This window comes from Micrasema longulum, unplaced genomic scaffold, assembly GCF_059751315.1.
Source record: "Micrasema longulum isolate JH-2025_06_02 unplaced genomic scaffold, ASM5975131v1 h1tg001755l, whole genome shotgun sequence".
Taxonomy (NCBI): domain Eukaryota; kingdom Metazoa; phylum Arthropoda; class Insecta; order Trichoptera; family Brachycentridae; genus Micrasema; species Micrasema longulum.
The window spans coordinates 1-26253 of NW_028278931.1; the positions used below are offsets into that span (position 1 = coordinate 1).

At 32.2% G+C, this 26253-nt stretch overlaps 1 protein-coding gene across 1 annotated transcript; it reads left to right on the forward strand.

Moving 5' to 3' along the window:
* Nucleotides 1-1090: 1090 nt before the first annotated feature.
* beat-IIIc (beaten path IIIc) lies at nt 1091-26253 on the forward strand (the record flags this gene model as incomplete). Its single annotated transcript, XM_088237614.1, has 5 exons — nt 1091-1299; nt 3517-3652; nt 11719-11978; nt 17876-18011; nt 25923-26253. Coding segments are annotated over 5 exons (836 nt in total), but the record flags the coding sequence as incomplete, so codon positions are not given.

Below are 26253 nucleotides of genomic sequence, written 5' to 3' on the forward strand. Positions count from 1 at the left end.
TGTGGCACTGCATTGGTACACCAATCGCAGCAAATCAAGATTATTGTTATAACATGAAGGTAAGAGGATCGGTCTTACGCGTTAGGTGCCAGTATAGGGACTTTGAAATATTCACGTGTAAACATACATTTTTAAATAAATATTTCACGTCAACCGTGTCAAGAATCGAACCCGAGACCTGCATGGTAGGCAAACACCCAATAACATTTGTAAACAAAAACCAATTAATTATAATTATAATAATTAAAATACGTATTTAGTTTTATTCCACTTTTATTTATAATTTATAAAAAAAGTACAAATAAAAGTGGAATAAAACTATATTCGTATTTTTATTATTATAATTAAAATGCAGTTTCACCAAAAAATGTCGGTAGAAAAACTCAACAGTTAATTATAGATTTGTTACGTCTTGTGAAAGATTTCCGGTTTCCGGGAAGCTATTTTTTTTTTAACGTTTAGTGTATTTTGACTACTACGAGGTTCTACTTTTAAATTGAACTACTTCTACTAGTTCCATTTTGAAAATAACTTATCTCATACTATTTTTTGTTTTGTACACCATATTGTGAAAAGGAGCTAAATTTTATTGTAATGGTATTTGTTACAATCAGTTTAGTGTAAAATTCTCGCAAACCAAGTTTTGTAAAATTTCCATTGAAAAAAAAACGTCAAAATTGTATTTTTCAATAAAAAAAATGTAAAATTGCCATCTATGAATAATTATTTTCATATTATCGTTTGGCATCACCTTTACATTTGTAAAGAAGGCATAACTGCTAGTAATTGTTGTTGTAAACTTTATAATGTATTATACAAGCAAATTTGTGTTGTTTAAACCCTTCGAGCGTTTAATGTATGAAAAATAACAATGTATGAAAAATAACAATGTGTCAATGACTCAAAACCGTTTACTTTTTTTTTAATACACTTGTATGTCACTGTACAAAAGGATCAACCCATATAACAATAAACATGTCCGTTCATAAAAAAATCAATAGCTGCTAAAACACCAACATTTTATTTTACGGCATTCTGAGAAAACTAATCTGCAATTGTGTGAATACTAAAAAGAGCATTTTATTAACAGGAGTCTCGTGCCTCAGGCTAAGCGAAGTCCGGATCCCAAACCACATCTTCAGAGGGAGCGCAGCGCGGCTCGAGTGCATCTTCGAGCTAGATATAGGAGAGTCTCTCTACTCGGTCAAGTGGTACAAGGATGGGAACGAGTTCTTCAGGTACCACCCCAAGGACAACCCTCCCGCCAGGGTACTGAGTCTGCCGGGGGTTATAGTGGATGTGAGTACAATTTCGTGTTTTAAATTGCGGTGTTTTCAATCCGGCCCTAAAGCGCTGAACCCACAATGAAGAATGTTTTGTTGCTTCGGTAATGTATATATGTTTGATATACCAGCAAATTGTTACTCAAAAAAGAAAAATTTACAGTAGAACCTATCTAATAAACGCAAATCTTAAAACATCAGAGTATTTTTTTTCCTTACATTCAGGAAACATACAGTACAGTACATAGTTTTATATTATAAAAATATTAAAAATGAAGAAAATTTTTTTGTTTAAGTAATTAAAAGTTAAGAATAAAAAACATGCTCAGATGTAAAAAAAAATATTTTCAAAAAGGATAAACATAAATATACAAATACATATTTTACGGGATTTAAAGAAACGATGAGAAGAATCTTTAAATTAAATATAAGACAATATATTTAAGTCAATTGTCAAGTCAATTAAAAACATCTTCAAAATTAATGACTCTTGATAGTAAGAGCAGCAAATTTTTTTCACTTTAATAATTTACTAGAGTAGCCCTTTAGCTCTTTAACTGCATAAAACAAAAATATTTTTAAAAATTGGTATTGTTTTTAGTTTAACAACAAACGTGTAACGGACGGTTTCGATTAGCACTTGCAATTCTCTACTTGAGTACCTACGGCGCGTTGTATTTCTAAAAACTGTAACTAATTTCGTGGATTATAATCAAAAAATGGTTTTTGTCCGTATGGGTGACTCTATTAGCCAGGGGTATGTCATTACCCTAAGGTTAAACCCGTTTTTAATTGATTTTTTATTTCCTTTTTACCCTTTAAAGTAATGCTGATGTGCCATACGAATTAATATTTGTATTTTAAACGCTTGTACATTTTTTAATGAAAATCTCGATTATCATAAAAAAATTGTTAAAATATGACGCTTTGTGAGAAGAGCAGCATTCAAAAAATATTAGTGTAAGTGAGCCATACAGCCATCTTACAGCTAAATCGTAAAGCTAGAATTATATTTATTTTTTTAGAGAATGAGTGTTTTTTTTATAATTCTGTATTTAACTAAAATATGGTTTTTTTAAAATTATAATGTCTAATCGGATATGTGAAATATACAATATAACTTTGTGTATACTTTTATATGATACCCGTTTTCGGAAAATTGTTTTTTTTATCGTATATTTTGCGGCACCCGTGTAATGATTAATACTATTTATAATATACTGTTGTTTTTGTTCATTTGCTACGCAATCATTGCAATTAAATATCATAGTAATTAACAATACTTAAAAATTATCAAAATGTTTCTATAAAAATGACTGGATTTTACACCGTTGGGAGTTATTTAGATTAAGATATTATGACAAAGATGGAAATGATTTGAGAGAAGAAAATATTGAAGTCTAGGTATAAACAGGGCTTATGACCTTTCATAATTATTTATTTCCTTTTTTTATACAGTTTAGTGCATTTCTTTTTAATAAGTTTAATTAGTAAGAAATATATGTAAAATTTCTATGTATATTAAAACAAATAAATCTCTCATAGGTGAAAGCAGGGCTTAAAAGTAAAACATAGACATAAAATAAAAATAGAAAGTTGCATCAAGTTTTTTTTATGCTTAGATATAGATTTTAGTGGAAAATAAGAAAATAAGAAAATTAAAATAAATGTAAAGGTTTGTATTTATTTATTTTATTTATTTATTTACACACTTTATTTACAAATATAAACCGACATATGCATAAGAGCAAGCATATTGTCTTAAGACAATTTTTTCCTACCTTCCCGAACCGTCGATTTGAGAAAATCAGTGGTATATGAACATATTGTTGGTTTATTAATCATTTCCGTATACAGCGAAATATTGATAAAAATATATTTAATTTATAACTAAAAATTGACTAAATATCTACACTATAGGATTTCATTCCCTAAGGAGTAATTAAGACTGAAGTTTATTGCAACAGAGTGGCAAAACATTTTGGAGAATAATCAATATGAATTTAGCCTTTTTACTTCACAAAAATTAACAGATAGAAAAATTTAATTGATATAAATGCTAAAACTATAAAAGTAAAAAAGCCACTGAAACCAGCTAATGAAAGTTTATAAGTCCTGTAAATACCTACGCTTCTATATCTCCATCTCTTTGATGTTCTCTATCTTTGTTGGAATATTTAAATCACAAGAATATTTTTTTGTGTATTTTTTATAAATCTTTGTTTTGTTTCAGCTGGAGAATTCGACAGAAACACTCGTAACTCTAAAGTCCGTGCCTCTCACTGCATCAGGACGCTACCGCTGTGAAGTTCTGGGCGAGGCTCCATCATTCCACACTGTTGTTGAACACGGTGACATGTCAGTTATTGGTAAGTTTTACCCATGAGATTACGAGGTTGCCCTTTCAAATAAATACATACATATTCACAAGAGACCAATTAATAATGTTCTTGAAATTAACCGTTATTTAATATACGAGGTGTGTTCATAAAATGACTTTTTTTTTATTTCGCGGGTTAAGAGAGTTTGGTTTTCAATTTTTTTGTCAATTATGTTAGTATACATGCCCCTGAAGTATGGTAAATTTTTCAGCGGTGTTCATAATTTACTTTGTCTGAGGCAACCGTTAAGGTTAGACGTGTTTGGCGTGCTCGACGATTTTCGTCTTGGCAACCCAGAATGCCTCCACTGGGACGATTGAGCCTTAGTTCGACGTCAGATCTGTAAACCCATGTTTTGTTACTAGGTATAACAAACACGTTTCAGTAATTTTGAATTGCAATTGACTTTATTAAGTGATACCTAAGTAATTTCAAAAACTTTTTGAACGCATTTTGCTTCCAGGTGTTTCATGCCCAAAACACATGGCATTAGCCAATTTATATGCCAACATTTTCAGCAACTTTTGTGATTGTAATTAAGCGATCATTCATAACCATTTAATTAACTTTTTCCACCTTTTTATCGGTTGTTGTTGTGCTAGGGCGCCTGGGCCGTTCGTCATCTTCAACGTCTTCACGGAAATCTTGGAAAAGCTTATACAGTGCGTAAACTCTCGTTTTACTCACCATAGACCTTTGTTAGTATTTTACACACTTTGTTACATTTTATTGACTTTTTTACCCAAAATTTGATACAAATTCTTTGATTAATTTTTTTTTACAAACGAAAATCGCCGGGCTCATAAAAACAGGTCTAACCTAAGCGGTTGCCACAGACAAAATAAACAACGAATTCATTTGAAAATTTTAACATGCTTCAGGGGCATGTATAACAACATAACAAAAAAAACACATAAGTAGGTATGTTAATAAAAATATTTTCAGTAATTACACATTTAAGATTAAATGTAAATTTAAAAATCATAAAGCCTGTACAAAGAAATGTTTTGTGTTAAAAGCAGACAGCCATAACCAATGATGTATAATTAAATGGACATATTTCGAAGGAGTAAAATATTACATTTTAATTCCAGTTTTTTGCATCTCTTTCTCGCATAAATATTTGCATATTTATCGTGATTGTCTGTTTCTTTCTTTTCCAATAGTTGGAAGCAACCCAATGTTTTCTCCAACTGTTTTTATTCGTAATACGTCAATAGTCAAAACAAATTATAACTGAGGGTTAGTTGCATCCAAAAATAATCAAATAATTAACAAATTAGAACATGGATAGAGAACATCTTTAAGAAAGGAATATGGGCATAAGGCATTTACAGGGCTTATGACCTGTCATTGGCTGGTTTAAGTGGCCACTATACACACTGTGTAACATTACCCATTTTGCTTATGTTTGAACATCCATATTTCTTCGATTCTTCCATTTGTTGATTTTGGTGAAATTAAAAAACTGAAACTTTTATTGTTGTGAGGAGATTCATCTAACTTAATTATTTTACATACTACACGACGCCTGGAAAATAATTTTCCAATTTTTTAACTTTTTCTTGGACCAGTTCGTTTTGTTACAATATCTGAATTTGTCCAAATGTTTGTAGACAAAATACTGGATTTCACCCCCTCGAAAGTCATTAAGATTAACAAATTACAACAGGGATAGAGAACACCTTAAAGAAGGAAATATAGAAGTCTAAGCATTTACAGGGCTTTTGACTTTGTGGCCACTTACACCAGCCAATGACAGGTCATAAGCCCTGTAAATGCCTAGACTTCCACATTTCCTTATTTAAGGGGTTCTCCATCTCTGTTGTAGTTTGTTAATCTTAATGTTTCCCGAGGGGGTGAAATCTAGTCTTTTGTCTACAAACATTTGGACAAACTTAAATATTTAAATAAAATAATTGTTACGTTTTTGACCGATGTATGTAATATTATTATGTTCATACAACATAAAGCCTTTAGAATCATTTTGAAAAAAAACAGATATACGAGGGTAAAGTCGATGGTAAATGAAATGAAATTATTAACATATAAACAAAGAATATTTTACAATACAATGATTTTTGTTCATAAAATTGTAAACTCTAATAAAAAAAAGAATTTTGGAAAAAAATTGATCGGAACCAGCATGAACACAATCACAATACTAGAGAAAAGAACAAAATTAGACTTCCATTTAGGAAAAAGGCAAAGTCACAAAATTCAATTTTATTTAAAGTAATTAAAAGTATTACGAAATGGAAAAAAATATTTATGAAGAAAAAAACATATCAAAATTTAAAATAATGGTCAAGACATATGTGATAAACAATTTATAAATTAAATATATTTGCAATGTTATTATTAGAACACACATAACAATATGTATGATATGTGTGTCCTATTTTAAGATTTAAATAATAAAATAATAATAATACTTCATTTTAACAATCTGTCATTGGCTGATTTAAGTGGCCACTTTACACACTGTATTACATTCACCATTCTGCCTATGTGTGAACATCTACATTTCCTCAACTCTTCCATCCGTTGACTTTTGTGAAGTAAAAAAGCTGAAACCTTTATCATGTGTGTGAGATTCATCCGGCTGAACCAAATCACCTACTAGGTAACGCCTGAAAAATATATTCCAATTTTTTATACTTCTTCTGTTACCAGGTAGTTATTTCAACGATGTTTTGAGTATGTCCAAATACTTGCAGACTGGCTGAATTTTCTCCCTAAGGAGTTGTTTATCAAAATGTTACATTTATCAGTTTCGTAAAGTGTTGTTAATAAAATTTAATACAATTTTAGTGGTTTCAGTGGTATTAGACATTATTGTATAAAACCTTGCCATTTTTCATCTGCATACAAATCTATATATTCAAATTTACGCATCTTTAATCAATTGAACAGATGCTTTATTGACATGTATTTACAATAATTTAGGAAATAATTCACAATTATTTTTTATAGAAACTCATCGTGATCGTAGAACATCGACAGACTGACTCTCTTTTACATTTGATCGTAAAAAGGGTTTATATTCAACGTTTGAAAAAAATAAAATATGCTTAACTTACCCAAGCGTCAAATTATATTCGTTCGCACTTATTAAATTGTGACATGAAGTCTCTAAAAATGTTTTAACTGCTCTCACGTTAAGTTGAAGAAAATCACAAGCGTCGTTGTTCAACTATTGTTACAAATTATTCTCAAATCTACATGGTTCATTTTTATCTTTTATCTAGCTTTTGGAGTGTGAAAATGTACGAACAAACTAACCTCCATGTGATAAATGATCATTGATACCGTAACAATTGTTGTTCCAATTGGTTTGATAGTACAAAAGTGTGCTAGTAGATGCGGATAAAGAAAAAAGGAGGCGACGCCGACGGTGAAATATCATGTTGGTACCGCTAAGAAGTTCGTTGAGATGCTACCTGAGAAAGCAATCGAGTGAAAATGCTTAGCACAAGACATTTTCCATTCATTTGACTATAAGATCTATCCTCCAAAAGTTCAGAAGAAATCGAGTAAGGAAAGAAGTTGCTCGGAAAACGAATTCATCGCTTATTAAGTATCCAAAGTAGACATGAAAGAAATAATATTAATAGGAAGAACCTCGCAAACTTTTCACAAAAGGTTCTCAGAAAAAAGTAAACGCCAAAGGATATGAGATTTTATACGGTATACAAGATAATGTAGTCTTATAAAAAATGTCTCGATTTTTCATCTCGCGAACTTTAAAGAGTTCTAAAGCCTTGTGCTTCGGAGTGCTGTCGTAAAATATCACTAATTTGTTGAAAGTTTCAAAGAAGACTGCTTCTTTGATTTTATTAGATTAATTTGACCTACGCTGAATTTTGTAGCGTTTATTTTGATGAAAAGAAACACAATTTTATCTACATCAAACAACAAATTTGAGACTGATAATTTACGAATTGAATGTCTGTTAACGTAAAATTTATGAACATTTTAATGTTTTCTACTTGGAAAAAGAAAATAAAAATATTTTATAGAATGTTCTCATTTATGAATTGTATTTTTTTACGACTAAGAATAACGTTTTTATTAAGAAGAAGAGTATTCTTTGGAAAGAATCTGCCTATAATTTTACGTCAACAACCTTAACGTTATTCTGTTTATTATTTTTTTTAAAGAAAAAAACATCTTTCGCAGTTATTTTTAATGGTATCTACCATAGTAGGTTGATTATAATTACAATTCATTACTTTTTTTTTACATAATTCTCACTCTTTTTCGCCATATTATTTATAACTTCTATTTCTTACTATAGTATAAAGTTGGTTTCTAGAATCCATATCTCAATTATCATTTCAAATATGTTTTTATATAAATGTATTCTTGTTTTATTGATTTCAATGATAATATTTTTTTGTATATTTGATTATGTATGAATCTTAATTTGTATAATTTATATTTTAATATTTATATCGGATTATTTTTTTACATAGTATTCTTTCAAATGTTATTATTTATTACTTATACCTTGTTTTTCTGGATTGTTATTCTGTTGCATCACATGTCATTATATTTTAATCTTATTTTTGGTACGTGTATTTTGTACATACACAAATCTGGATTTCTCCCAAGGGGGAGTAGGTATATATTTTTTATTAATATCCCTACAGAGATGAGGTAGAATTTTTTTCAAATTCAGGATTGTGGATATTCGAGCGTTTACAGGGGTTATGACCTGTCATTGGCTGGGTTAAGTGGCCACTTTACGTACTACAACATTCACCATTCCGCTTATTAGCGAATATCGACACAGGTAACATTTTTTTGATTTTTGTATATATGTTATTAAATGAGAAACCATTCACAAGCGTGTTGGAGGGCCATCTATGTATTGATATTGAAGTAAATAAAAAATATATACCTACTCTCCCTTGGGAGAAATCCAGATGTGTGTATGTACAAAATACACGTACCAAAAATAATGTGTAATAAGATCTGGTCAAAATATAAGTATAAAATAAATTACAGAGTCATCTGCAGGCGATTACTAGTACTTAATTTAACTCGGAAGAGTCTTAAATAAATAAAAATAAAGTAATATGCTAATTAAAAATACTTAACTTCAATATCAATACATAGATGGCGCTCCAACACGCTTGTGAATGGTTTCTCATTTAATAACATATATACAAAAATCAAAAAAATGTTACCTGTGTCGATATTCGCTAATAAGCGGAATGGTGAATGTTGTAGTACGTAAAGTAACGTAAGTAAGTACGTAAGTTAACCCAGCCAATGACAGGTCATAAGCCCTGTAAACGCTCGAATATCCACAATCCTGAATTTGAAAAAAATTCTACCTCATCTCTGAAGGGATATTAATAAAAAATATAATTTAATCTAATTAATTTTAGTAAGTATTTTTTATTATTAATTATTATGGCTTGACAAGGACATAGCCTAAAAAGCCTTAATAAGTTCATTTATATTTAAACGAGAATAATTTTTAATGAATAAATAAATTAATTGATCTATAAATTACTAAATAAATAAGTATACACATGTTTATTATGGATAATTTCTTCTGCTCGAATTTATTATTTATTTATTAAGTAAATCATACAGTCTTTATATAAATACATGTATTGTATTCATAAACTATTTTTTAATCCTTAATGTTTTCCTATTTATAGATTGTTTCCATTATCAAAAACCTCACGACACGCCTTTGATCTATGGGTATTTACAAAAAATTGAGCACATTGACACAATTTTAAAAATATATAATTTAAACTTTTTTGTTTGTAAATAAAGGTATAAAATAAACATTTTCAATCACAAAAAAATGTGTATGCTTGTCTATGCTCACTTTCCTATTTCTCTGCGATTTACATTCCCTCTAAGCTGCTCGGGTTTCCTTTCGTCCCTCCTCTTTCATCTCATCCGTGGTGAATGTTAAAATTTTAATCTTCATAAAGGACGCCTGGCCGAGTTTCGTCATAACGGCGACTTAATTTGCAATGGCAATCAAGGCGTTAAAAACGTAAAAGGCAAACCGTGTTGTGAGAAAGCTCGAGGCGCCAAAAGGACATGAAACTTTCCAACCCCTCGAGACCCGGGCACGGGATAAAATCTCACATTTTACAAAATTAATAAAACATTTCTATATATTCAGTCAAAAACGACCATTATTTCATAATTCATTTAAAACTTTTACGATCTTTTTTACCTGTGTCGTGATATAATTTATTTTCAGCCGGTTACAACTTCGTAACTTTTTCCGTCACATTTGACTTGAGTGAGGTCCTACTAACTAGATTTTCAATGGAAATAATGTCGAAGAATAAGAAAAATTGGAATGATAAGTAGGAGCATGCATGAATATGTGTATATATTCGTAAGTTGACGAAAAAAATTTTTTATTTTTCATTCATTTAAAAAAAAAAATGTGTCTTGTATATTAACTGTCAATTTTTTAATCCTCCACCCCTACTCACAAGATGTTTCCTTATTTTTGATGTGGTATTCATTTTGTTTTCTTTATGCGTTTTTTCACCTTATTGAGTATTTTACGTACATTTATAATACAAGAAATGTAGTTTTTTAAACTTGTAGGGTCCATAGTCCATAGTCAATGACACACACGTGTTAAATTAGTTCACCTGAAGTAGACTAATGACCGACGATGCAATGTCATCATTTTCTATCAAACCCTATACAATTTATATTACAACTCTAGCAATATGGCACATAAAGACGGGATTGTCGCCCTGCAGTACATTCACATCATCCCTACCACGAAGAAATGAATTACAAAGGAATATGGTCTATAAAGAGACCACAGGACGCAGCCAACAGCAGTCAGTCAGTTCAGTTCACGTCAGACCCGCTCGACGACATCACTGTAGTTCAAGTGCAGTCTCTTCAACCCATCATTGCCGCGACGCTTGTGCTACACAACCAAGTGCTGTATCTTATTTGCCATGTAATATACACGCATCAAAACTACAACAACGTCTCTTCTGTCCACCTCTTACTAGAACGGGATCACCACACCTCAACTACCTAAATCCTACAAACTTATTTTTAATACAAATGGTAGAATTGTCTGTATTCAACCACCAATGATAGGTCATAGCCCTTTGAATGCCAAGACTGTGATATTTCCTTCTCTAAAACGTTCTCCATGTCTGTTGTAATGTATTATATTTAACTTAATAACTCCCTAGGGGGTGAAATCCAGTCTTTGTTTACAATATTTGGAAATCTCAAAATATTGTTTTTACAATTTCTCTTGTAATTATTTGTCTTAAAACAATACTTACTTCTCCTACAATGTTAAATATTTGAAACTTTCGATGAGAAATACTTATTATTCATCCTTAAAAGGAATTAGAGATTAAAAATGAAAACCATCAATTTGGTTTACTAGAATATTTAACATAATTTTCAGAAATGATCAAATGGTTTCTGAACAAATAACTCTTCTTTGGGGATAATTATTAATTAAAGATAGTGGTTTACCTAGAATCAACGGAATTCACAAATTCACTCCGATTATTTTCCTTTTTAATAATTAAATAAAGGAAAATAATATTTTCATTCTCTGAGAAGTTTATTTATATTGACGGATATTTCATCACAGAGACGAAGAAACAATTAGGGAATATAGAAGTCTATTTCTAATGTTGAGGAATGGACGAGGTGTGAAAGTGTGCAGATACACAATACATCGTCCCCAAGGTGAAAACATTGCGAGTGGACTGTACAGTAGACGAGAAGGTTGAGCAACAACTGAGATGCTGGAACCTTCTGTTGTTTGATGTTAGTTAAGACCGGCACTACACGCGTCATTATTGTTGCGTGGAGCTGTCTTAGGAAAATCGAAAGTGGAACGGGTAAAGATAGGTAGATACTTTTTTGTTGTTGAGAATCGATCCGAACACTCGCATCGAGCTTCATAAATTTATCTTGCTTAAAGTATTGGATTCTATTCCCTAAAAAGTTGACATGCAGATAGAACAATTATGATATGAACGATCTTTATGTTAATTTTTCCTTTCCACCAGCTCTTCCCGAGGAAGGTCCCAGGATAACAGGTGGTATGCGAAGATATCATCCTGGAGACACCGCCAAATTGTGGTGCGCGTCAGGTCCTAGCAGTCCTCCAGCAGGTCTGTCCTGGCTGCTGAACGGCCAACCTGCTCCAACCACGGCCCTGCGAGGCCCTAAATCTACTCCATCTTCACCTGGACTCACCACCACTACACTCGGACTAGAGTTTAAAGTGCGCCCTGAGCATTTTAAAGATGGAGACTTGAAGTTGAAGGTTTGTTTTATTGATATTTTATGAATTTATTTATGCACATCAAAATAATGAAAACTTTATTTTATCCGTCGATGGAAGGAGTGCTTTCCCGAAACTATAGTAATTTTCTTGTGAAATAATAAAAATTGTGTAGCATTAATAACAAAGTTTAATTTTCATGATAATTTATAATTAAGTGTTATGAAGTGAATGCCAATTCACTTAACAATCTTAATTTTTATCTTTAAATTGATACTTCTGCCGACCACCTAAACATCATTCAGCGGTTTCAAGGTTTTTTATTTTATACATTTTTGGTTTAACTTAACTAAAAAATTTTCAGGAAGTTTATGCTTTTTTAAAAATGGTACAATTGGCTCTGCACTATTTAGCCATTTTACTGGAATAAAATGTAAAATTATTTTTATTGTTCATAGTACTAATAAATTCGTGTTGTCAGCCTCGGCCTTGTGGTGTAATGATCAGCGCATTTCTCTACCATACAAGAGATCTCGGGTTCGATTCCCGACATGGTTTATATGAAATATGATTTAAAAGGGTGTTTTTACACTTAAATATTTAATAGTCCCTATACTGGTACCTGAAGCGCAAGACTAATCACCTTACCTTCATGTAACAAAAATTATCAAGACACGCTGCGATTTGTGTACAAAAGCAGTGCCGCATGCACCATTAGGTGTGAAAATAGAATGATGATGATGATTATTATTTAAAAAATGCCTAAAGTAGGAGTTGTACATAGTTCAAAGTTAATGTATTTGAGTTTGAGTTGAGAAATTTAGATAAAATTTCAGCAACTTAGATACAGTAAATACACAGTTTTTTTTGCAATTATTTTAATTTAGCGAATCGACAGTACAACCCACGTAGAATCACATAAAGTGTGGGAAGAGCTTTATCTTATAAATATTTTATTTATTACCTCAAGAGGGTTTTAATGGATTTTATTTTAAAATGTTGCAAACTCTCTTTCGTGGAGTAATGGCCTAGATCCTCATCAAGCGCTCGAAAATTTTAGGTTCGATTCCTGGTGACGTGATAATAAATAAATATAATTCATTCGAAAAATAAATATTACACTTCACATACCCAATAACATTTTACCAATGTCTTTTGTAAATAGTTTTGTGTCCATGAAGATGAAGAATACAGTTCTCTGTGAAATTGAACTAGAACTCTGGACGATTGTTTTGAAACTCGATAGGTACCCTAAGATAAAAATCCTGAATAATGAAATTGAGTGGAAATAAGTTAATGTCAGGCGCCGTGGCGCAGTTGGTTAGACGGCCAACCGTGAAACTGGCACCGCGGGTTCGATTCCCGCCAGTTGCAAGAAAAAATCCAAGAAAGATTTTTTTTTATTAGTCTAGGTGTTATGGTGTATTTTTCATTACCTTCTTCCATATTCCTTCTACCCTACTTGCTAACAAACTTCAAAATACAGGCTTAGCGGGCTATTCCTTTAAAATAAAAAATAAAATAAAAAATCTCGTTTCCTAGTGGTTGGCGTGTTCACCTACTCTTATTGAGATTTTAAAGGGTGTTCCAACTGCAATATTTCATTGTTCCTGTTACCTGAAGCGTAGGACTGATCACCTTACATTCATGTCACATCATCATTATTCCCTTTCCGCACATAATAGTGCATGGGGTATTGCATTAGTACACCAATCGCAGCATATCTTGATCATTTTTGTTAAATGAAAGTAAGATGATTAGTCTTACGCTTCAGGGACCATGTCGAATCGAACCCGAGACCTCTTATTTATTAACAACATAATATAAGGATAGTGTTTTTCTGGGTTATTATGCCGTGTTTGTGGGCTTTGTATTGCCGACGTTTCGGAGCACATTGCAGTGTCCATCTTCAGGGCTGAATGTATGAGTGTAGTTTTTAGTGTGTTTAATTGTGAGGAATTTGTACCGTGTCGCAGTCGGGCAATGTATGTGGTTAAGTGTGTGGAGTTTGTACCGTGGGCTTTGGAAGCACCGGGTACCATGAGGTTCGTAGTCGTAACCCATCATCCCTGTTTATGTTATTAGGATGCTTGTATATTTCTATGGCTTCCTTTATTAAACGGGCTTGATGATTTTTGGGCTTTCCAAGGACATTTGGCTCAAATGAGAAATTATGCCCTGTTTCTATGTAGTGCTCTGCAAGAGCTGATTTATCCGGGTAGCCCAACTTGCATGCACTCTTGTGCTCTTTTATTCTTGTCATTATGTTTCTGGCAGTCTGCCCTATGTAGACTGTTTCACAGCTTTTGCAATTTAATTTATATACTCCATCTGTTTCAAGTGGGTCCCGATCTTTTACTGATTTTAGTAAGTTTCTTACTTTTGAGGTCGTACCAAACACTGTCCTTATGTCCCGTTTCTTAAGCGTTTTTGCGATTCTATCCGTGACATTTTTGACATAGGGAAGGAACGCTATTCTTTTATCCGTATTAGCATCATCCATCTTGGAAATATTCTTTGGATTTGTTACCGACATTATTCTTCTTTTTATATCCTTCTTTTCATAGCCATTACTTTCTAATACTTTTGTCAGTATATTCAATTCCTCTTCTAGGTTACTTTCTTCACAAATACGTGTTGCCCTTCTGGCCAGCGTGTTTATGATGCCTAATTTTTGAGATGGGTGGTGATGTGAGGTAGCATGGAGATACTGGTTTGTATGTGTGGGTTTTCTATACACCGTATGTCCCAGTCTGCCATCTTCCTTTCTGCTTAATTTGACGTCTAGAAAAGATAGGCTTTTGTCCTCCTCTACTTCCATAGTAAACTGTATTGCCGGGTGGAGATTATTTAGGTGGTCTAAAAACACTGTTAATCTTTCTGCACCATGATTCCAAATGACAAATACGTCATCTACGTATCGAAGCCATACTTTGGGTGCATATGGAGCTGTGTCCAAGGCCGTTTCTTCAAATGTCTCCATGAAAAAGTTTGCTAGAACCGGCGATAAAGGATTGCCCATAGCCACTCCTTCTAACTGTTTAAAAATTTCATTTTCAAAAGAAAAGTATCCATTTGTTAAGCAGTACTCAAATAAAGCGCACATGTCTTCACTAAAAATCTCTCTTATAAGTACCATTGCGTCATTCAGGGGCACATTCGTGAAAAGTGACACTACGTCAAAACTGACTAATATATCATCCTTCTCAACTTTTAGCTCCTTTATTGTATCCACGAAATGTGAAGAATCTCTGACAAATGAAGTGGTTTTTCCCGTGTGTTTTTGAAGGAGACTTGCCAAGTATTGTGAGAGTTTGTATGTAGGAGCACCTATAGTGCTTACTATTGGCCTCAAAGGAGTGCCTTCTTTGTGTATTTTTGGTAGTCCGTATAGTGCTGGAGTTTTCGGAGCTTGTGTAAATATCTTCCAATGTAAGTCTTTAGGAATATTAGATTTCCTCACTAACTCCCTTATTCCTTTATCAATCTTATTGGTGGGATTTTTCTTTAGTTTTTCATATGTCTTGCTTTTTAATAGCTCACGCATCTTGTCAGAATATGTTTTTTGATCCAATACCACGGTTGCGTTTCCTTTGTCGGCTGGTAGAATTAAAATATCTTTATTGTCCCTTAGTTCTTTTAAGGCTATGCGTTCCTGTTTGGATATGTTAGATGGTGGTAATTTAGTTTTTCTTAATATCAGGCAAGTATCTTGTCGGATTTCTTCCGCAACTGCAATAGGGATCTTCTTACTTAGTGCCGCCTCAACTCCACATATTATGTCCTCAACCGGGATGGTCTTAGGCGTAACTGCAAAGTTGAGTCCTTTACTGAGTACCGATATTGCATCTTTGCTCAGAGTTTGGCTAGATAGATTCATCACCACTTTCTGTGGATCCAGTTGAATTGTCTTTTCTTTCTTTCTCTTTTCCATTTCTTGGAATTTCTTTTTCTGTTTCTTCTCTACTGCTAGTTTACTTCTTTCAGCTTGGGTATGGGTTATGTCTTCAATCTTCATGAAGTGTTGGGGTGACAAGGTAGTACCGAGGAGAAGATGCAGATCATACAGGGTTTTCGAGATTTTGTCTAACTCGAAACGGGTATTGCTTATCCTTTCCCTGAGTAGCAGATGGAGTATATAAATTAAACAGATGGAGTATATAAATTAAATTGCAAAAGCTGTGAAACAGTCTACATAGGGCAGACTGCCAGAAACATAATGACAAGAATAAAAGAGCACAAGAGTGCATGCAAGTTGGGCTACCCGGATAAATCAGCTCTTGCAGAGCACTACATAGAAACAGGGCATAATTTCTCATTTGAGCCAAATGTCCTTGGAAAGCCCAAAAATCATCAAGCCCGTTTAATAAAGGAAGCCATAGAAATATACAAGCATCCTAATAACATAAACAGGGATGATGGGTTACGACTACGAACCTCATGGTACCCGGTGCTTCCAAAGCCCACGGTACAAACTCCACACACTTAACCACATACATTGCCCGACTGCGACACGGTACAAATTCCTCACAATTAAACACACTAAAAACTACACTCATACATTCAGCCCTGAAGATGGACACTGCAATGTGCTCCGAAACGTCGGCAATACAAAGCCCACAAACACGGCATAATAACCCAGAAAAACACTATCCATATTCTGAAGGCCGTGAAAACCTACGAACCAACATAATATAAGTAAACATTATATATACATGTAAGGGCGGGCATATTGCCTCAAGATAATTTCTTCCTACCTACCCAAACTATTCAGTTTGAGGGAATTACAAATACATGGACATATTAAATCTTAAAATTCTAGACAAAAATTAAAAATAAAGATTAACAAAATAAAAATATATAAAATATTAACACTATACTATGAAGAGAGGAGAGGGGATGGGAAGGTAAAAATTAATTAATTACCTCTTGTATGGTCGGCAAACATGCTGACCATTGCACCACGAGGCCGACAAAACTTCCTTTAAAAAGCCCTTTATCTAACAGATGATCAAAATGCGCTGTATTTTGTTGACAAATACAGTGCCTTGTGCATCACTAGGTACGGAAAGGGATATGATGATATTTTTTTTATAGCGCTTTCTTGTGAGATATTTTTTCAATGGTGATACTAAAAAAAGGACTGATAATAATAAACATTTTTGAGAAGGGAGTATAGAAGTCTAGACATTTAAAGGGCTTATGACCTGTCATTTTGGCTGGTTTAAGTGGCCACTTCACAAACTGTGTAAGATTCACCATTCTGCCTATGTTTGAACATCCACATTTCCTGAACTCTTCTATCTATCGGCTTTTGTGAAGTAAAAGAACTGAAACCTTTATCATGTTCGTGAGATTCATCCAGCTGAACCAATTTACCTACTGGGCAACGCCTGAAAATATTTTTCCAATTTTTATACTTCTATCGGGTAGTTATTTTAAAAATGTTTTAAGTATGTTCAAATGCTTGCAGACTGGCTGGTTTTCCTCAAGTCAATAGAGGAAATGTGGATGTTCAAACATAGGCAGAATGGTGAATGTTACACAATGTGCGAAGTGGCCACTTAAACTAGATAAATGCCCCTTCCCTTTTTCTTCACAAAAATGTTTTCTCACTCTGTTCCAACAAATTTTAATGTGAATAACTCCCTAGGGAGGAAATCCAGCCAGTCTGCAAGCATTTGGAGATACTCAAAACATTGTTGATTCAACATTTTTTTTCTTCACATTTTAAATAAATTCTATTGAATGTGAATCTCTAATAACTCGGTAATAGTCTCTATGTGAGCTTAATGAAGTTTACTAATCGGTCTTATGATCTTCATTCTCAGTGGAACTTCAGGGATTTCGCAATTAGAGTTGATTGTAGCCGGGCCTATATCTCCGTGAATCAGTTGGTGCTCGAAGGGTGGGTGTAATAATGGAGACACTTGTTTCAGTGCATAGCCACAATCGCCACAGTTTACTGGCGGAGTAATGAGGAGAGCGTGGAGGGGGAACGCCCCCAGCGGGCGCCGGCCCTGGAGAGTAGAGACAGCGCGGCGGGGCCGGACTCGCGCGCCCACAGGGTTCAAGGTATGCCTGCTTTATTCTCATAAATTTGTACCTAAAGTCTTTTCATTATTACAAGAATTTCCAAATAAACAAATCAGCCTCGTAATACCCGACGGAGAATAGCCTATTTCACACATTTTATCTTAATCTAAACGGTACGGTAAAATTATGGTGGAATAACATTTATTAAATTCGTTTGTACCAATTTAAATGTGAAAATATTTGTATTTTTCTTTTTTTTTTTAAAAATTCCGTAATAAATGTTTTTAATAAAAATCTCAATAAAAACATCTCAGTGAAAAAAAAACAAAAAATTTTAGTCTTCTTATAATTTACCCAAATATTTTGATTTTGAAGACGATTTTCGATGAGTTGTGAACAACTCACTATTAGAAAATAGAAATCATGTTGAGGTAGAGTGGGTTTCGAACCTCGAACCTCTGATCCATGAATTTGCAACACTAGCCACGGGACCACAGCCCGATTAAAATAATATGCTAAAACTTACCAAAGAGATATGGATGTTTAAAGATAGGCAAAATGGTGAATGTTACACAGTGTGTAAAGTGGCCACTTAAACCAGCCAATGACAGGTCATAAGCCCTGTAAATGCCTAGACTTCCATATTCTCTTATTTAATGTATTCTCCATCCCTGTTGTAATTTGTTAACCTTAATGACTCCCGAGGGGGTGAAATCCAGTCTTTTGTCTACGAACATTTGGACAAACTCAAATATTGTAATGAAACCAACAGGGTCAAGAAGAAGTTTGACAATTGAAAAATTGTTTTCAGGCGTTGCCTAGTATGTGAAATAATTCAGTCAGGTGAATCTCTTCACAGTAATAAAGGTTTCTGCTCTTTAACTTCACTAAAATCAACAAATGGAAGAATTGAAGAAATATGGATGTTTAAAGACAGGCAAAATAGTGAATGTTACACAGTGTGTAAAGTGGCCACTTAAACCAGCCAATGACAGGTCATAAGCCCTGTAAATGCCTAGACTTCCATATTCCCTTATTTAAGGCATTCTCCATCCCTGTTGTAATTTGTTAATTTACCAAAAGAGATTTTACTGATAATTTTATCTGAATCATTATTTAAATTTAGCGAGTACTCTCAAGTAGAAAACCTGCAAGAGATAATCGACGGGAGATTAGTCAGTCTTATGGTGCTCTGGAGCATCAAGTATACAAATAATTGTTAAACAATTAATATCGATCCACCGTATTTATTGCTATATTTATTTATAAATTTATTGCAAAAAATAATACACATACTTAATAACAGGGAATCTATATAAAACCAATTAATGTAAAATGAAAACGAAGTGTTCTCTGTTTATGATAGTCTCCATCTAGCATGGCACAGCCTGTTCTAAGATGGAGATTTTTTATCTTTAGAGCGTAAGTAGTCCTATACTAATAAAACAATAACATAAATAAGAAAAACTAAAATTACTTAATTATAAATGCCTAGCTAATCAATTGTAAGAAATTTAAAATCATTATTATACAAATGTCAAGTATATATATGTGCCAATAATACAATAATACATATACAATGTGCCAAAAAAAAATTGAAAAAAAAAAAAGTTGAAAAATGTTACTTAACCATAAATATGTATTGTATTTTATCATGCAGTGTAAATTTTTGTCGTGATGTGAAATGAGCCAATTATGCGATATCACACGATAGACTCGTGATTTGTACGCGTACAACGGTCTAGTCTCCATGAATGTACAGTACATTTATTTATTTATAGGTACACATTTTTTCTTTCTTTCTTCTTCTTTTGCTAGACATTATAAAATCTCTATTTGTCATGATTAACCCATACACATATTTCACAGTTGGGCAAATATTAACGATATTCAAGATATTGACCCCTTAGAATAACAAGGTTCCATCTGATACTGACGCTTAATTATTAAATGCAATTTTTTAACCTTTTTTCACAAATTGTATTAAATGACTGGACTCAATTCTTTTATTATCCAGTAAATGGTGTTTTCGTGTTCAAATAATAAATCCTCAATCTGAAGATGAGAAATCAATGAGAAAGAAATATTATTGAGAAGGGAATATGAAAGTCTAGCCATTCACAGGACTTATGATCTGTCATTAGCTGGTTTAAGTGGCCGCTGTACACACTGTGTAATATTTACCATTTTGTTTGTGTTTAAACATCCGCATTTCCTCAATTCTTCCATCTGTTAACTTTTGTAAAGTAAAAACTGAAACCTTTATCGTTTGTGTGAGATTCATCCGGCTGAACCAATTCACCTACTTGGCAAGGCCTGAAAACAATTTTTGAATTTTTAAACTTCTTCTTTTACCGATTAGTTTTTATTTTACCAGAAGCAACCGGATAAATCACACTCACGTGATCAAAGTTTCAGCTATTTTACTTTACAAAGGTAAACAGATAAACAAATTGAGGATAGGTGGATGTTTAAACAGTAAATACTGAACTGAATAGTAAATTTTATACTATGTGTAAAGTGGCTACTTAAACCATTCAATGGTAGATAATAAGTCCTGTAAATGCCTAGACTTCCAAATGTTCTCCTCAAAAATGTTTTCTTCCTTTTTGTAACAAATTTAGATCTAAATAACTCCCTAGGGAGGAAATCCAGCTGGTCTGTAAACATGTGGACATACTCAAAACATTATTTATAAAGACTATTTTAAATGGAATTGTTTTCCCTCAGTAATTTGAATAAACCCAAACTGTTAGTTTGAACATTGTTATTCCGGGGGATTGATGTCAGGAACTCGCTCGGAAAACAGTTCCTACTATGACCTTACCGATCATTTATCGTTTTAAGAAAAGTGTAGAAAGTGAATGATGCATTTCCTGTACGTAAATAACAAAATACTTAAAACATCAAAATTACTGATTTAGTATTCGCATTTCAAGTTTTCGACTGTAAGGGAAATAAAAACTGACCTTAATTCCTCTTTCGGAAGTAAAAAAACACTACAAACAACAACTATATTAGCAGTAGCACCTTAATGTATCATCGGATGTATCAATCCGATAAACAACATTGTTTTCTTGTCATCTCCAACTGTTGTAGAAGTTCAATGTATCAACAAGCTCAAATTCTGCAGATATAACTAGATAAGCCTTTTTTTTAAATCTGTTCTGCGGTGAATTATCACATATTACTTTAAGTACCTACATAAAGTTAACAGTGAGACATCTAGACTTGTTTAGTTCAGTTTAGTTAATTAAACGCGCTAAAAACACGTTAACGCATTTTTAATCCTAAAGTAAGGATGAACGCTCTGCTTCTAGTGTGTAGGTAATATATTTATAGTTATGTATGAGTGGTTAGGTATGTAGGAGTGTGTAGGTAATATATTTATAGTTATGTATGAGTAGGTAATATATTTATAGTTATGTATGAGCTTGTGGATTCATTGACAGCTCCTACCCAGTTGGATATTGACAGAAAGAAACGATGTTGTGATTCGATGGGTGTTTAAATTATATTTTGTTGTGTAAACAGATTGACAGTGAGCGTAACAAAGTCAACGTTTTACGTTAGTAACTTTTTAACTAAACTAACCACATACTGGAAATGACATACTAAACTGACTTGATTAACTGTTTTTATGAACTTCCTAACTAAAGTTGGTACCGTTTATATAATATGTTATTGTCCAGTATTTTTCCTGTGAAGATCTTGAAGTCGTGTACTTATTCCGTGTTTCTCAGCAATTTTATGTCCACTTGTACCAGGAGCTTTTTATTAATTATTTGAATATTCTGACAACCCATTGTTTGCATTGAGGAAATGAATGATTCACTTCGAAGTGCCACTCAGCATTAGGGGCTATTTTCAATCATGTACCACCGTGTTCATTTTTTTATTATTTATGGGAATTGCATTGTTATTTACCTCGCTTATTTTTTTTATAGTTACTTCCATATGACGCTTTTTTATTTTTTAACCAAAAAAATATTTGTTTTTAAGTTTACTTGAAATAAAAATTTTGTAGTGTTGTTACATTAATGGTTTGCGAGGACCGAGTGGGATGTTTCGGTCTATTTTAGAAGGTTCTCCGCAATTGTTCTAAAGACGAAGAAACCACAAAAAAATTGCCAAGAAAAAGCGGCATGTTGTCATTTGTCAACAGACTTTTCAGTTTACCTTAAGAGTGTCTGGCAATTGGTGTCTTGTTATCATTAATTCCTCATCTTTAATTTAAAATATTACCCTTACTGATAAATTTTTATAACTTGTCACTACAGTATGAATTCAAAACTAATAACAAACTTACCTGAAATCGTTTTGATACATTGCAATCATATTTGTATTTGATAGTTATTTTAATAAATGATAATTAAAAATTTAGTTGCGTTACTTATTATTTAAGTTTGGCACCACAAGGACAAGTTTACTTTATACTTTATTCTCAGTAACCTTTCTAGACTTAAGTCAGTTAAGGTAACTGATTATGCTTACTGGTAGGGTGCCACTTCTAACCTGACATAACCCTTCCTTCATCTATCTTATCCTTACCATGAATTATCTTCCCACCTTTCTGTTTGGGTTGATGGTACAGGTATTAATGATAGTTTATGGTAACACCAATGTAGTAAGACGCACGGCGTATTTCAGTAACTGTTTATTTTAATTTTTGGAAAGAGTTTTGCCCGAAAATTCAAACGTTATTTTAACTGTTTTAAATTATATTTTTAGGTTGTTACGTAAAAAACTTAAATTGCTAAATTTTTACCATTTCCAAAAAAGAGACTATGTTTTCAGTACACGGTTTTTTAAATTATGTTTGAATTTTTAATCTTTAGGGATTTTAAAATTAATTTTTGTATGTGCTATTTTTTTAAAGTAAATGACATTTCGCACATTATCAAAATATCTCATAATCGTAATGAGTTGTATCGTTTTAATGATGGTTTTCGTGGTGAAATGCTTGACTCACGCACGAAAGGTTTCAGGTTTGATTTCCGGTGAAAACAAAAAAATCAATAATGTGATTTTTCACTATCCTGGGTGTTTTGAGCAGTAACACACAATTCTAATTGGATATTCTTGTTATGTCCATTTTTTCTATATGATCGTATTCTAGGGAACTGGCAACAAAACAAATATAACATGGATAAATGACAACAAAATAAATTAATTAAACTAACAAACAACTTACCCTACCTGACCGCTACGACTGAATTATATTTAAAAAAACACACCAGTTTGACATAAAATACTTGTCAAAAATTGAGACGATAAAAATTGTACACTAAATTGTACTCTGCTGCAAAAATGCTGACATACACAAATATAATACAAGACATTTTTTTTATAACTATTAAAAATAAATATTAGCATTTCTACAATTTATTTTTTAATAATTTTTTTAAAATTTATTTTATTTCAATTTTGGTGACCATTTTTAATGAGTTGTAAATAACCAACTATTAGAAAATAGGAATCAAGTTGGGGTAAAGTGGGGTTCAAACCTCGGACCTCTGGTCCGTGAGTCTGCAACACTAGGCACGGGACCATAACCCGATTCACAACAACACTGCCACATTTAAAAAGCAAAGACAAACGGAGGACAGTCAAAAATACTATGCAACGGACTAAAACACAATAATGACTTACCTCACCACTTTAAACTATAATAGAGACAAATTCAAAATCAATCTGAAAAAGTGCATTATGACTATACTAACCGGACGAGATAAAACATGACTAGACCTAACAATATTTCTTTTGTAATCCTAATGGATTAAAACAAATAATTAATAAATAAAAAATTCCAATGTTAAACGTTTTACCTAAAAAAACGATTTAATCAATAACTTGTTATTCCATAAAAATCGCAATGTTATTTTCATTGATCTCAAAAGTAATCATTTGACATTTTTTATCTTTTGTTAGTGAAAATGCTATAACTCCAAAAACAAGTATCACAGTAAGTATTTAAGTTGTGTTTTGGATGATCTTTATGACAATTTTTATGACAGATCGTAAATTGACGCACAACAATGTTAATACCGCCTTTTTGTTACTGAGAAAAGGGGTGCTTTTTATTGATTTAATAAATCATTTTATGTTTGGTCGGGAGTAAAGTTACAACCAATGCTATTAATTAATCAAAATTTTAAGAATTGATTAATCATCCATTTTGTTAATTTCGATGCGAGCTTCGGGTTGTATTTATTACCACTACATATTTTTAAAATTATACTCAGTTTGGTAATTCCATAACCATAAAGTAAACTTTTCAGTGATACACATCATGGTTATTATGAGATCTTATTGATAAATACTGCTTGAAATGTTTCTAAAATCTATCACCTTGAATTTCAAAGAACAAATGATCGTTTTCAATTGAGCTCTTTGTGGCTCCCTAATGATTTATTTATGTTTTATTATTCCTGGAATACAAAAACTAATTTTGACTGAGATAACTACATTTCAAACTTTAAAAAGTTTAAGCTATTTATTTTAAAACTCGTATATATTATTGGTGAAAATAAATATTGACAGTCAATCAATCAACTTGTTTTTCAATAAACTAAACAATGCAGCAAAATGATTTCAATAATATGAGCATTGTTTGAACCAATATACGATTGGAAATAAAAGCTGTTGCTTTATTGCGAAATCAAACATGCAAATTTATTCGGTCAATTTGGAGAATCCATTACTGGTAACGTGTAAAATATACTGTATGTATACTCTCTTGCATATATGTATATCTATGGGCGGTAATTAGTTTGTGAGGATACTTTATATTCAGTCCAATTAATTGAATCTTTCAATATCCTCGTGCTGAAGGTCGAAGAGGACCTAAGTTAGATCCTTTGCGGTCTCCGTTAGTTACCATCCTTGATTAATTCTTCGGGAATGAAATTCGTAGTCCGTACCTTCATAAATTTGTATCAAAATTATGCATCACGCTCGTTACGTAGAATCATTATTAAATCAAGAATTTATTCCAACTCCGTGATTCTGAACTATGAGTTTGTAAACGCCACCAGCCTCGGGCAAAGCAATAATTAATATTATTGTTCACGCATATTATTGCCTTTGGTTTGATTTTGAGCATCGACGGTTGTTTTACTGTTGATCGTTTATTCGTTGTGGTTTTGTGGTACGAGTTCAATTAAAAAGTTGTTGTTTTATTGAACAAATATTGATTATCATTGTACAACCTATAGTTTTTAAGCTTCTCTATTTCAAAACGTTTATGATTTAATGTTATAATTCAAATTAAAACGCTTCATTTTTAACCACTTAATATTCATTGGACGACCGACCGGTTTCAGTTTTCAAAACAACAGTTCAAATAAATCAGCTTCCTTATCAAAGTACAATTTACTAATATAAAGTAAAGTACTACTTGGCTTAGTGAAAACTATCATTTATATCACAGTGAGTTTTTTTCACAACAGAAACGGTTCAACTCATAAAATAGGATAATATTCAATGCTAAATTGTATTTTTATAAGTGCTTAAGTAGCTTCAAAACAGCTTGGTTACCAAATAAATGTAAGGTGTTTAAAAAAGTGTTATTATTTTAATTACAATTAATCATGAAGGTCGTGCTTCAGATATGAAAAAAAAAATATTAATAATTTTTGCATATTTTTCTCCTCGAAACAAGATACCGCTTTCATATCGATCAAAAACGAACCTTTATGGATTGCAAACATAACGCAGGAACAAAATGATAAACATTGTGGAACACATGTTTATATCTTTAACCTAGATTATGTAAGATGGCACAGTTAGACAAAAAAAAATCGAATTACCATTTTAAAACCGCTTTTCTCAAAAATCACCAAAACCTTCGTTCATTTAACTTTTTAATCCTACTTTAAGCAAAACATAATTTGTTGTTATATCAAAGAACATTTTAATCTAATTTTTATTTTTTATTTTATATTTCAGCCACAACCTTGAGCAGCTCATGCTGTCGCCATTTTGAATCTTCAACCGTCACTGCATTCCTCATCTTCCTACATATTACCTTAACCGATAGATAACAGAATAGTTTATATATTATTATTATAACTATTAGTGTAATTAACTTATTCCAATAGTCATCGATGGAAAAATGAGTTGCCAAATACTGTTAGTGTATAAATTAAGATTAATGTATAAAAAGGGCATATCTTTATTTATCTTCAATTCATCCCAATTTAGCGCGGATGAACCCTATCTTATTATAATATATTACATGTTACTTTCATTGATTAAATACATTTTATGCAAAATGAAA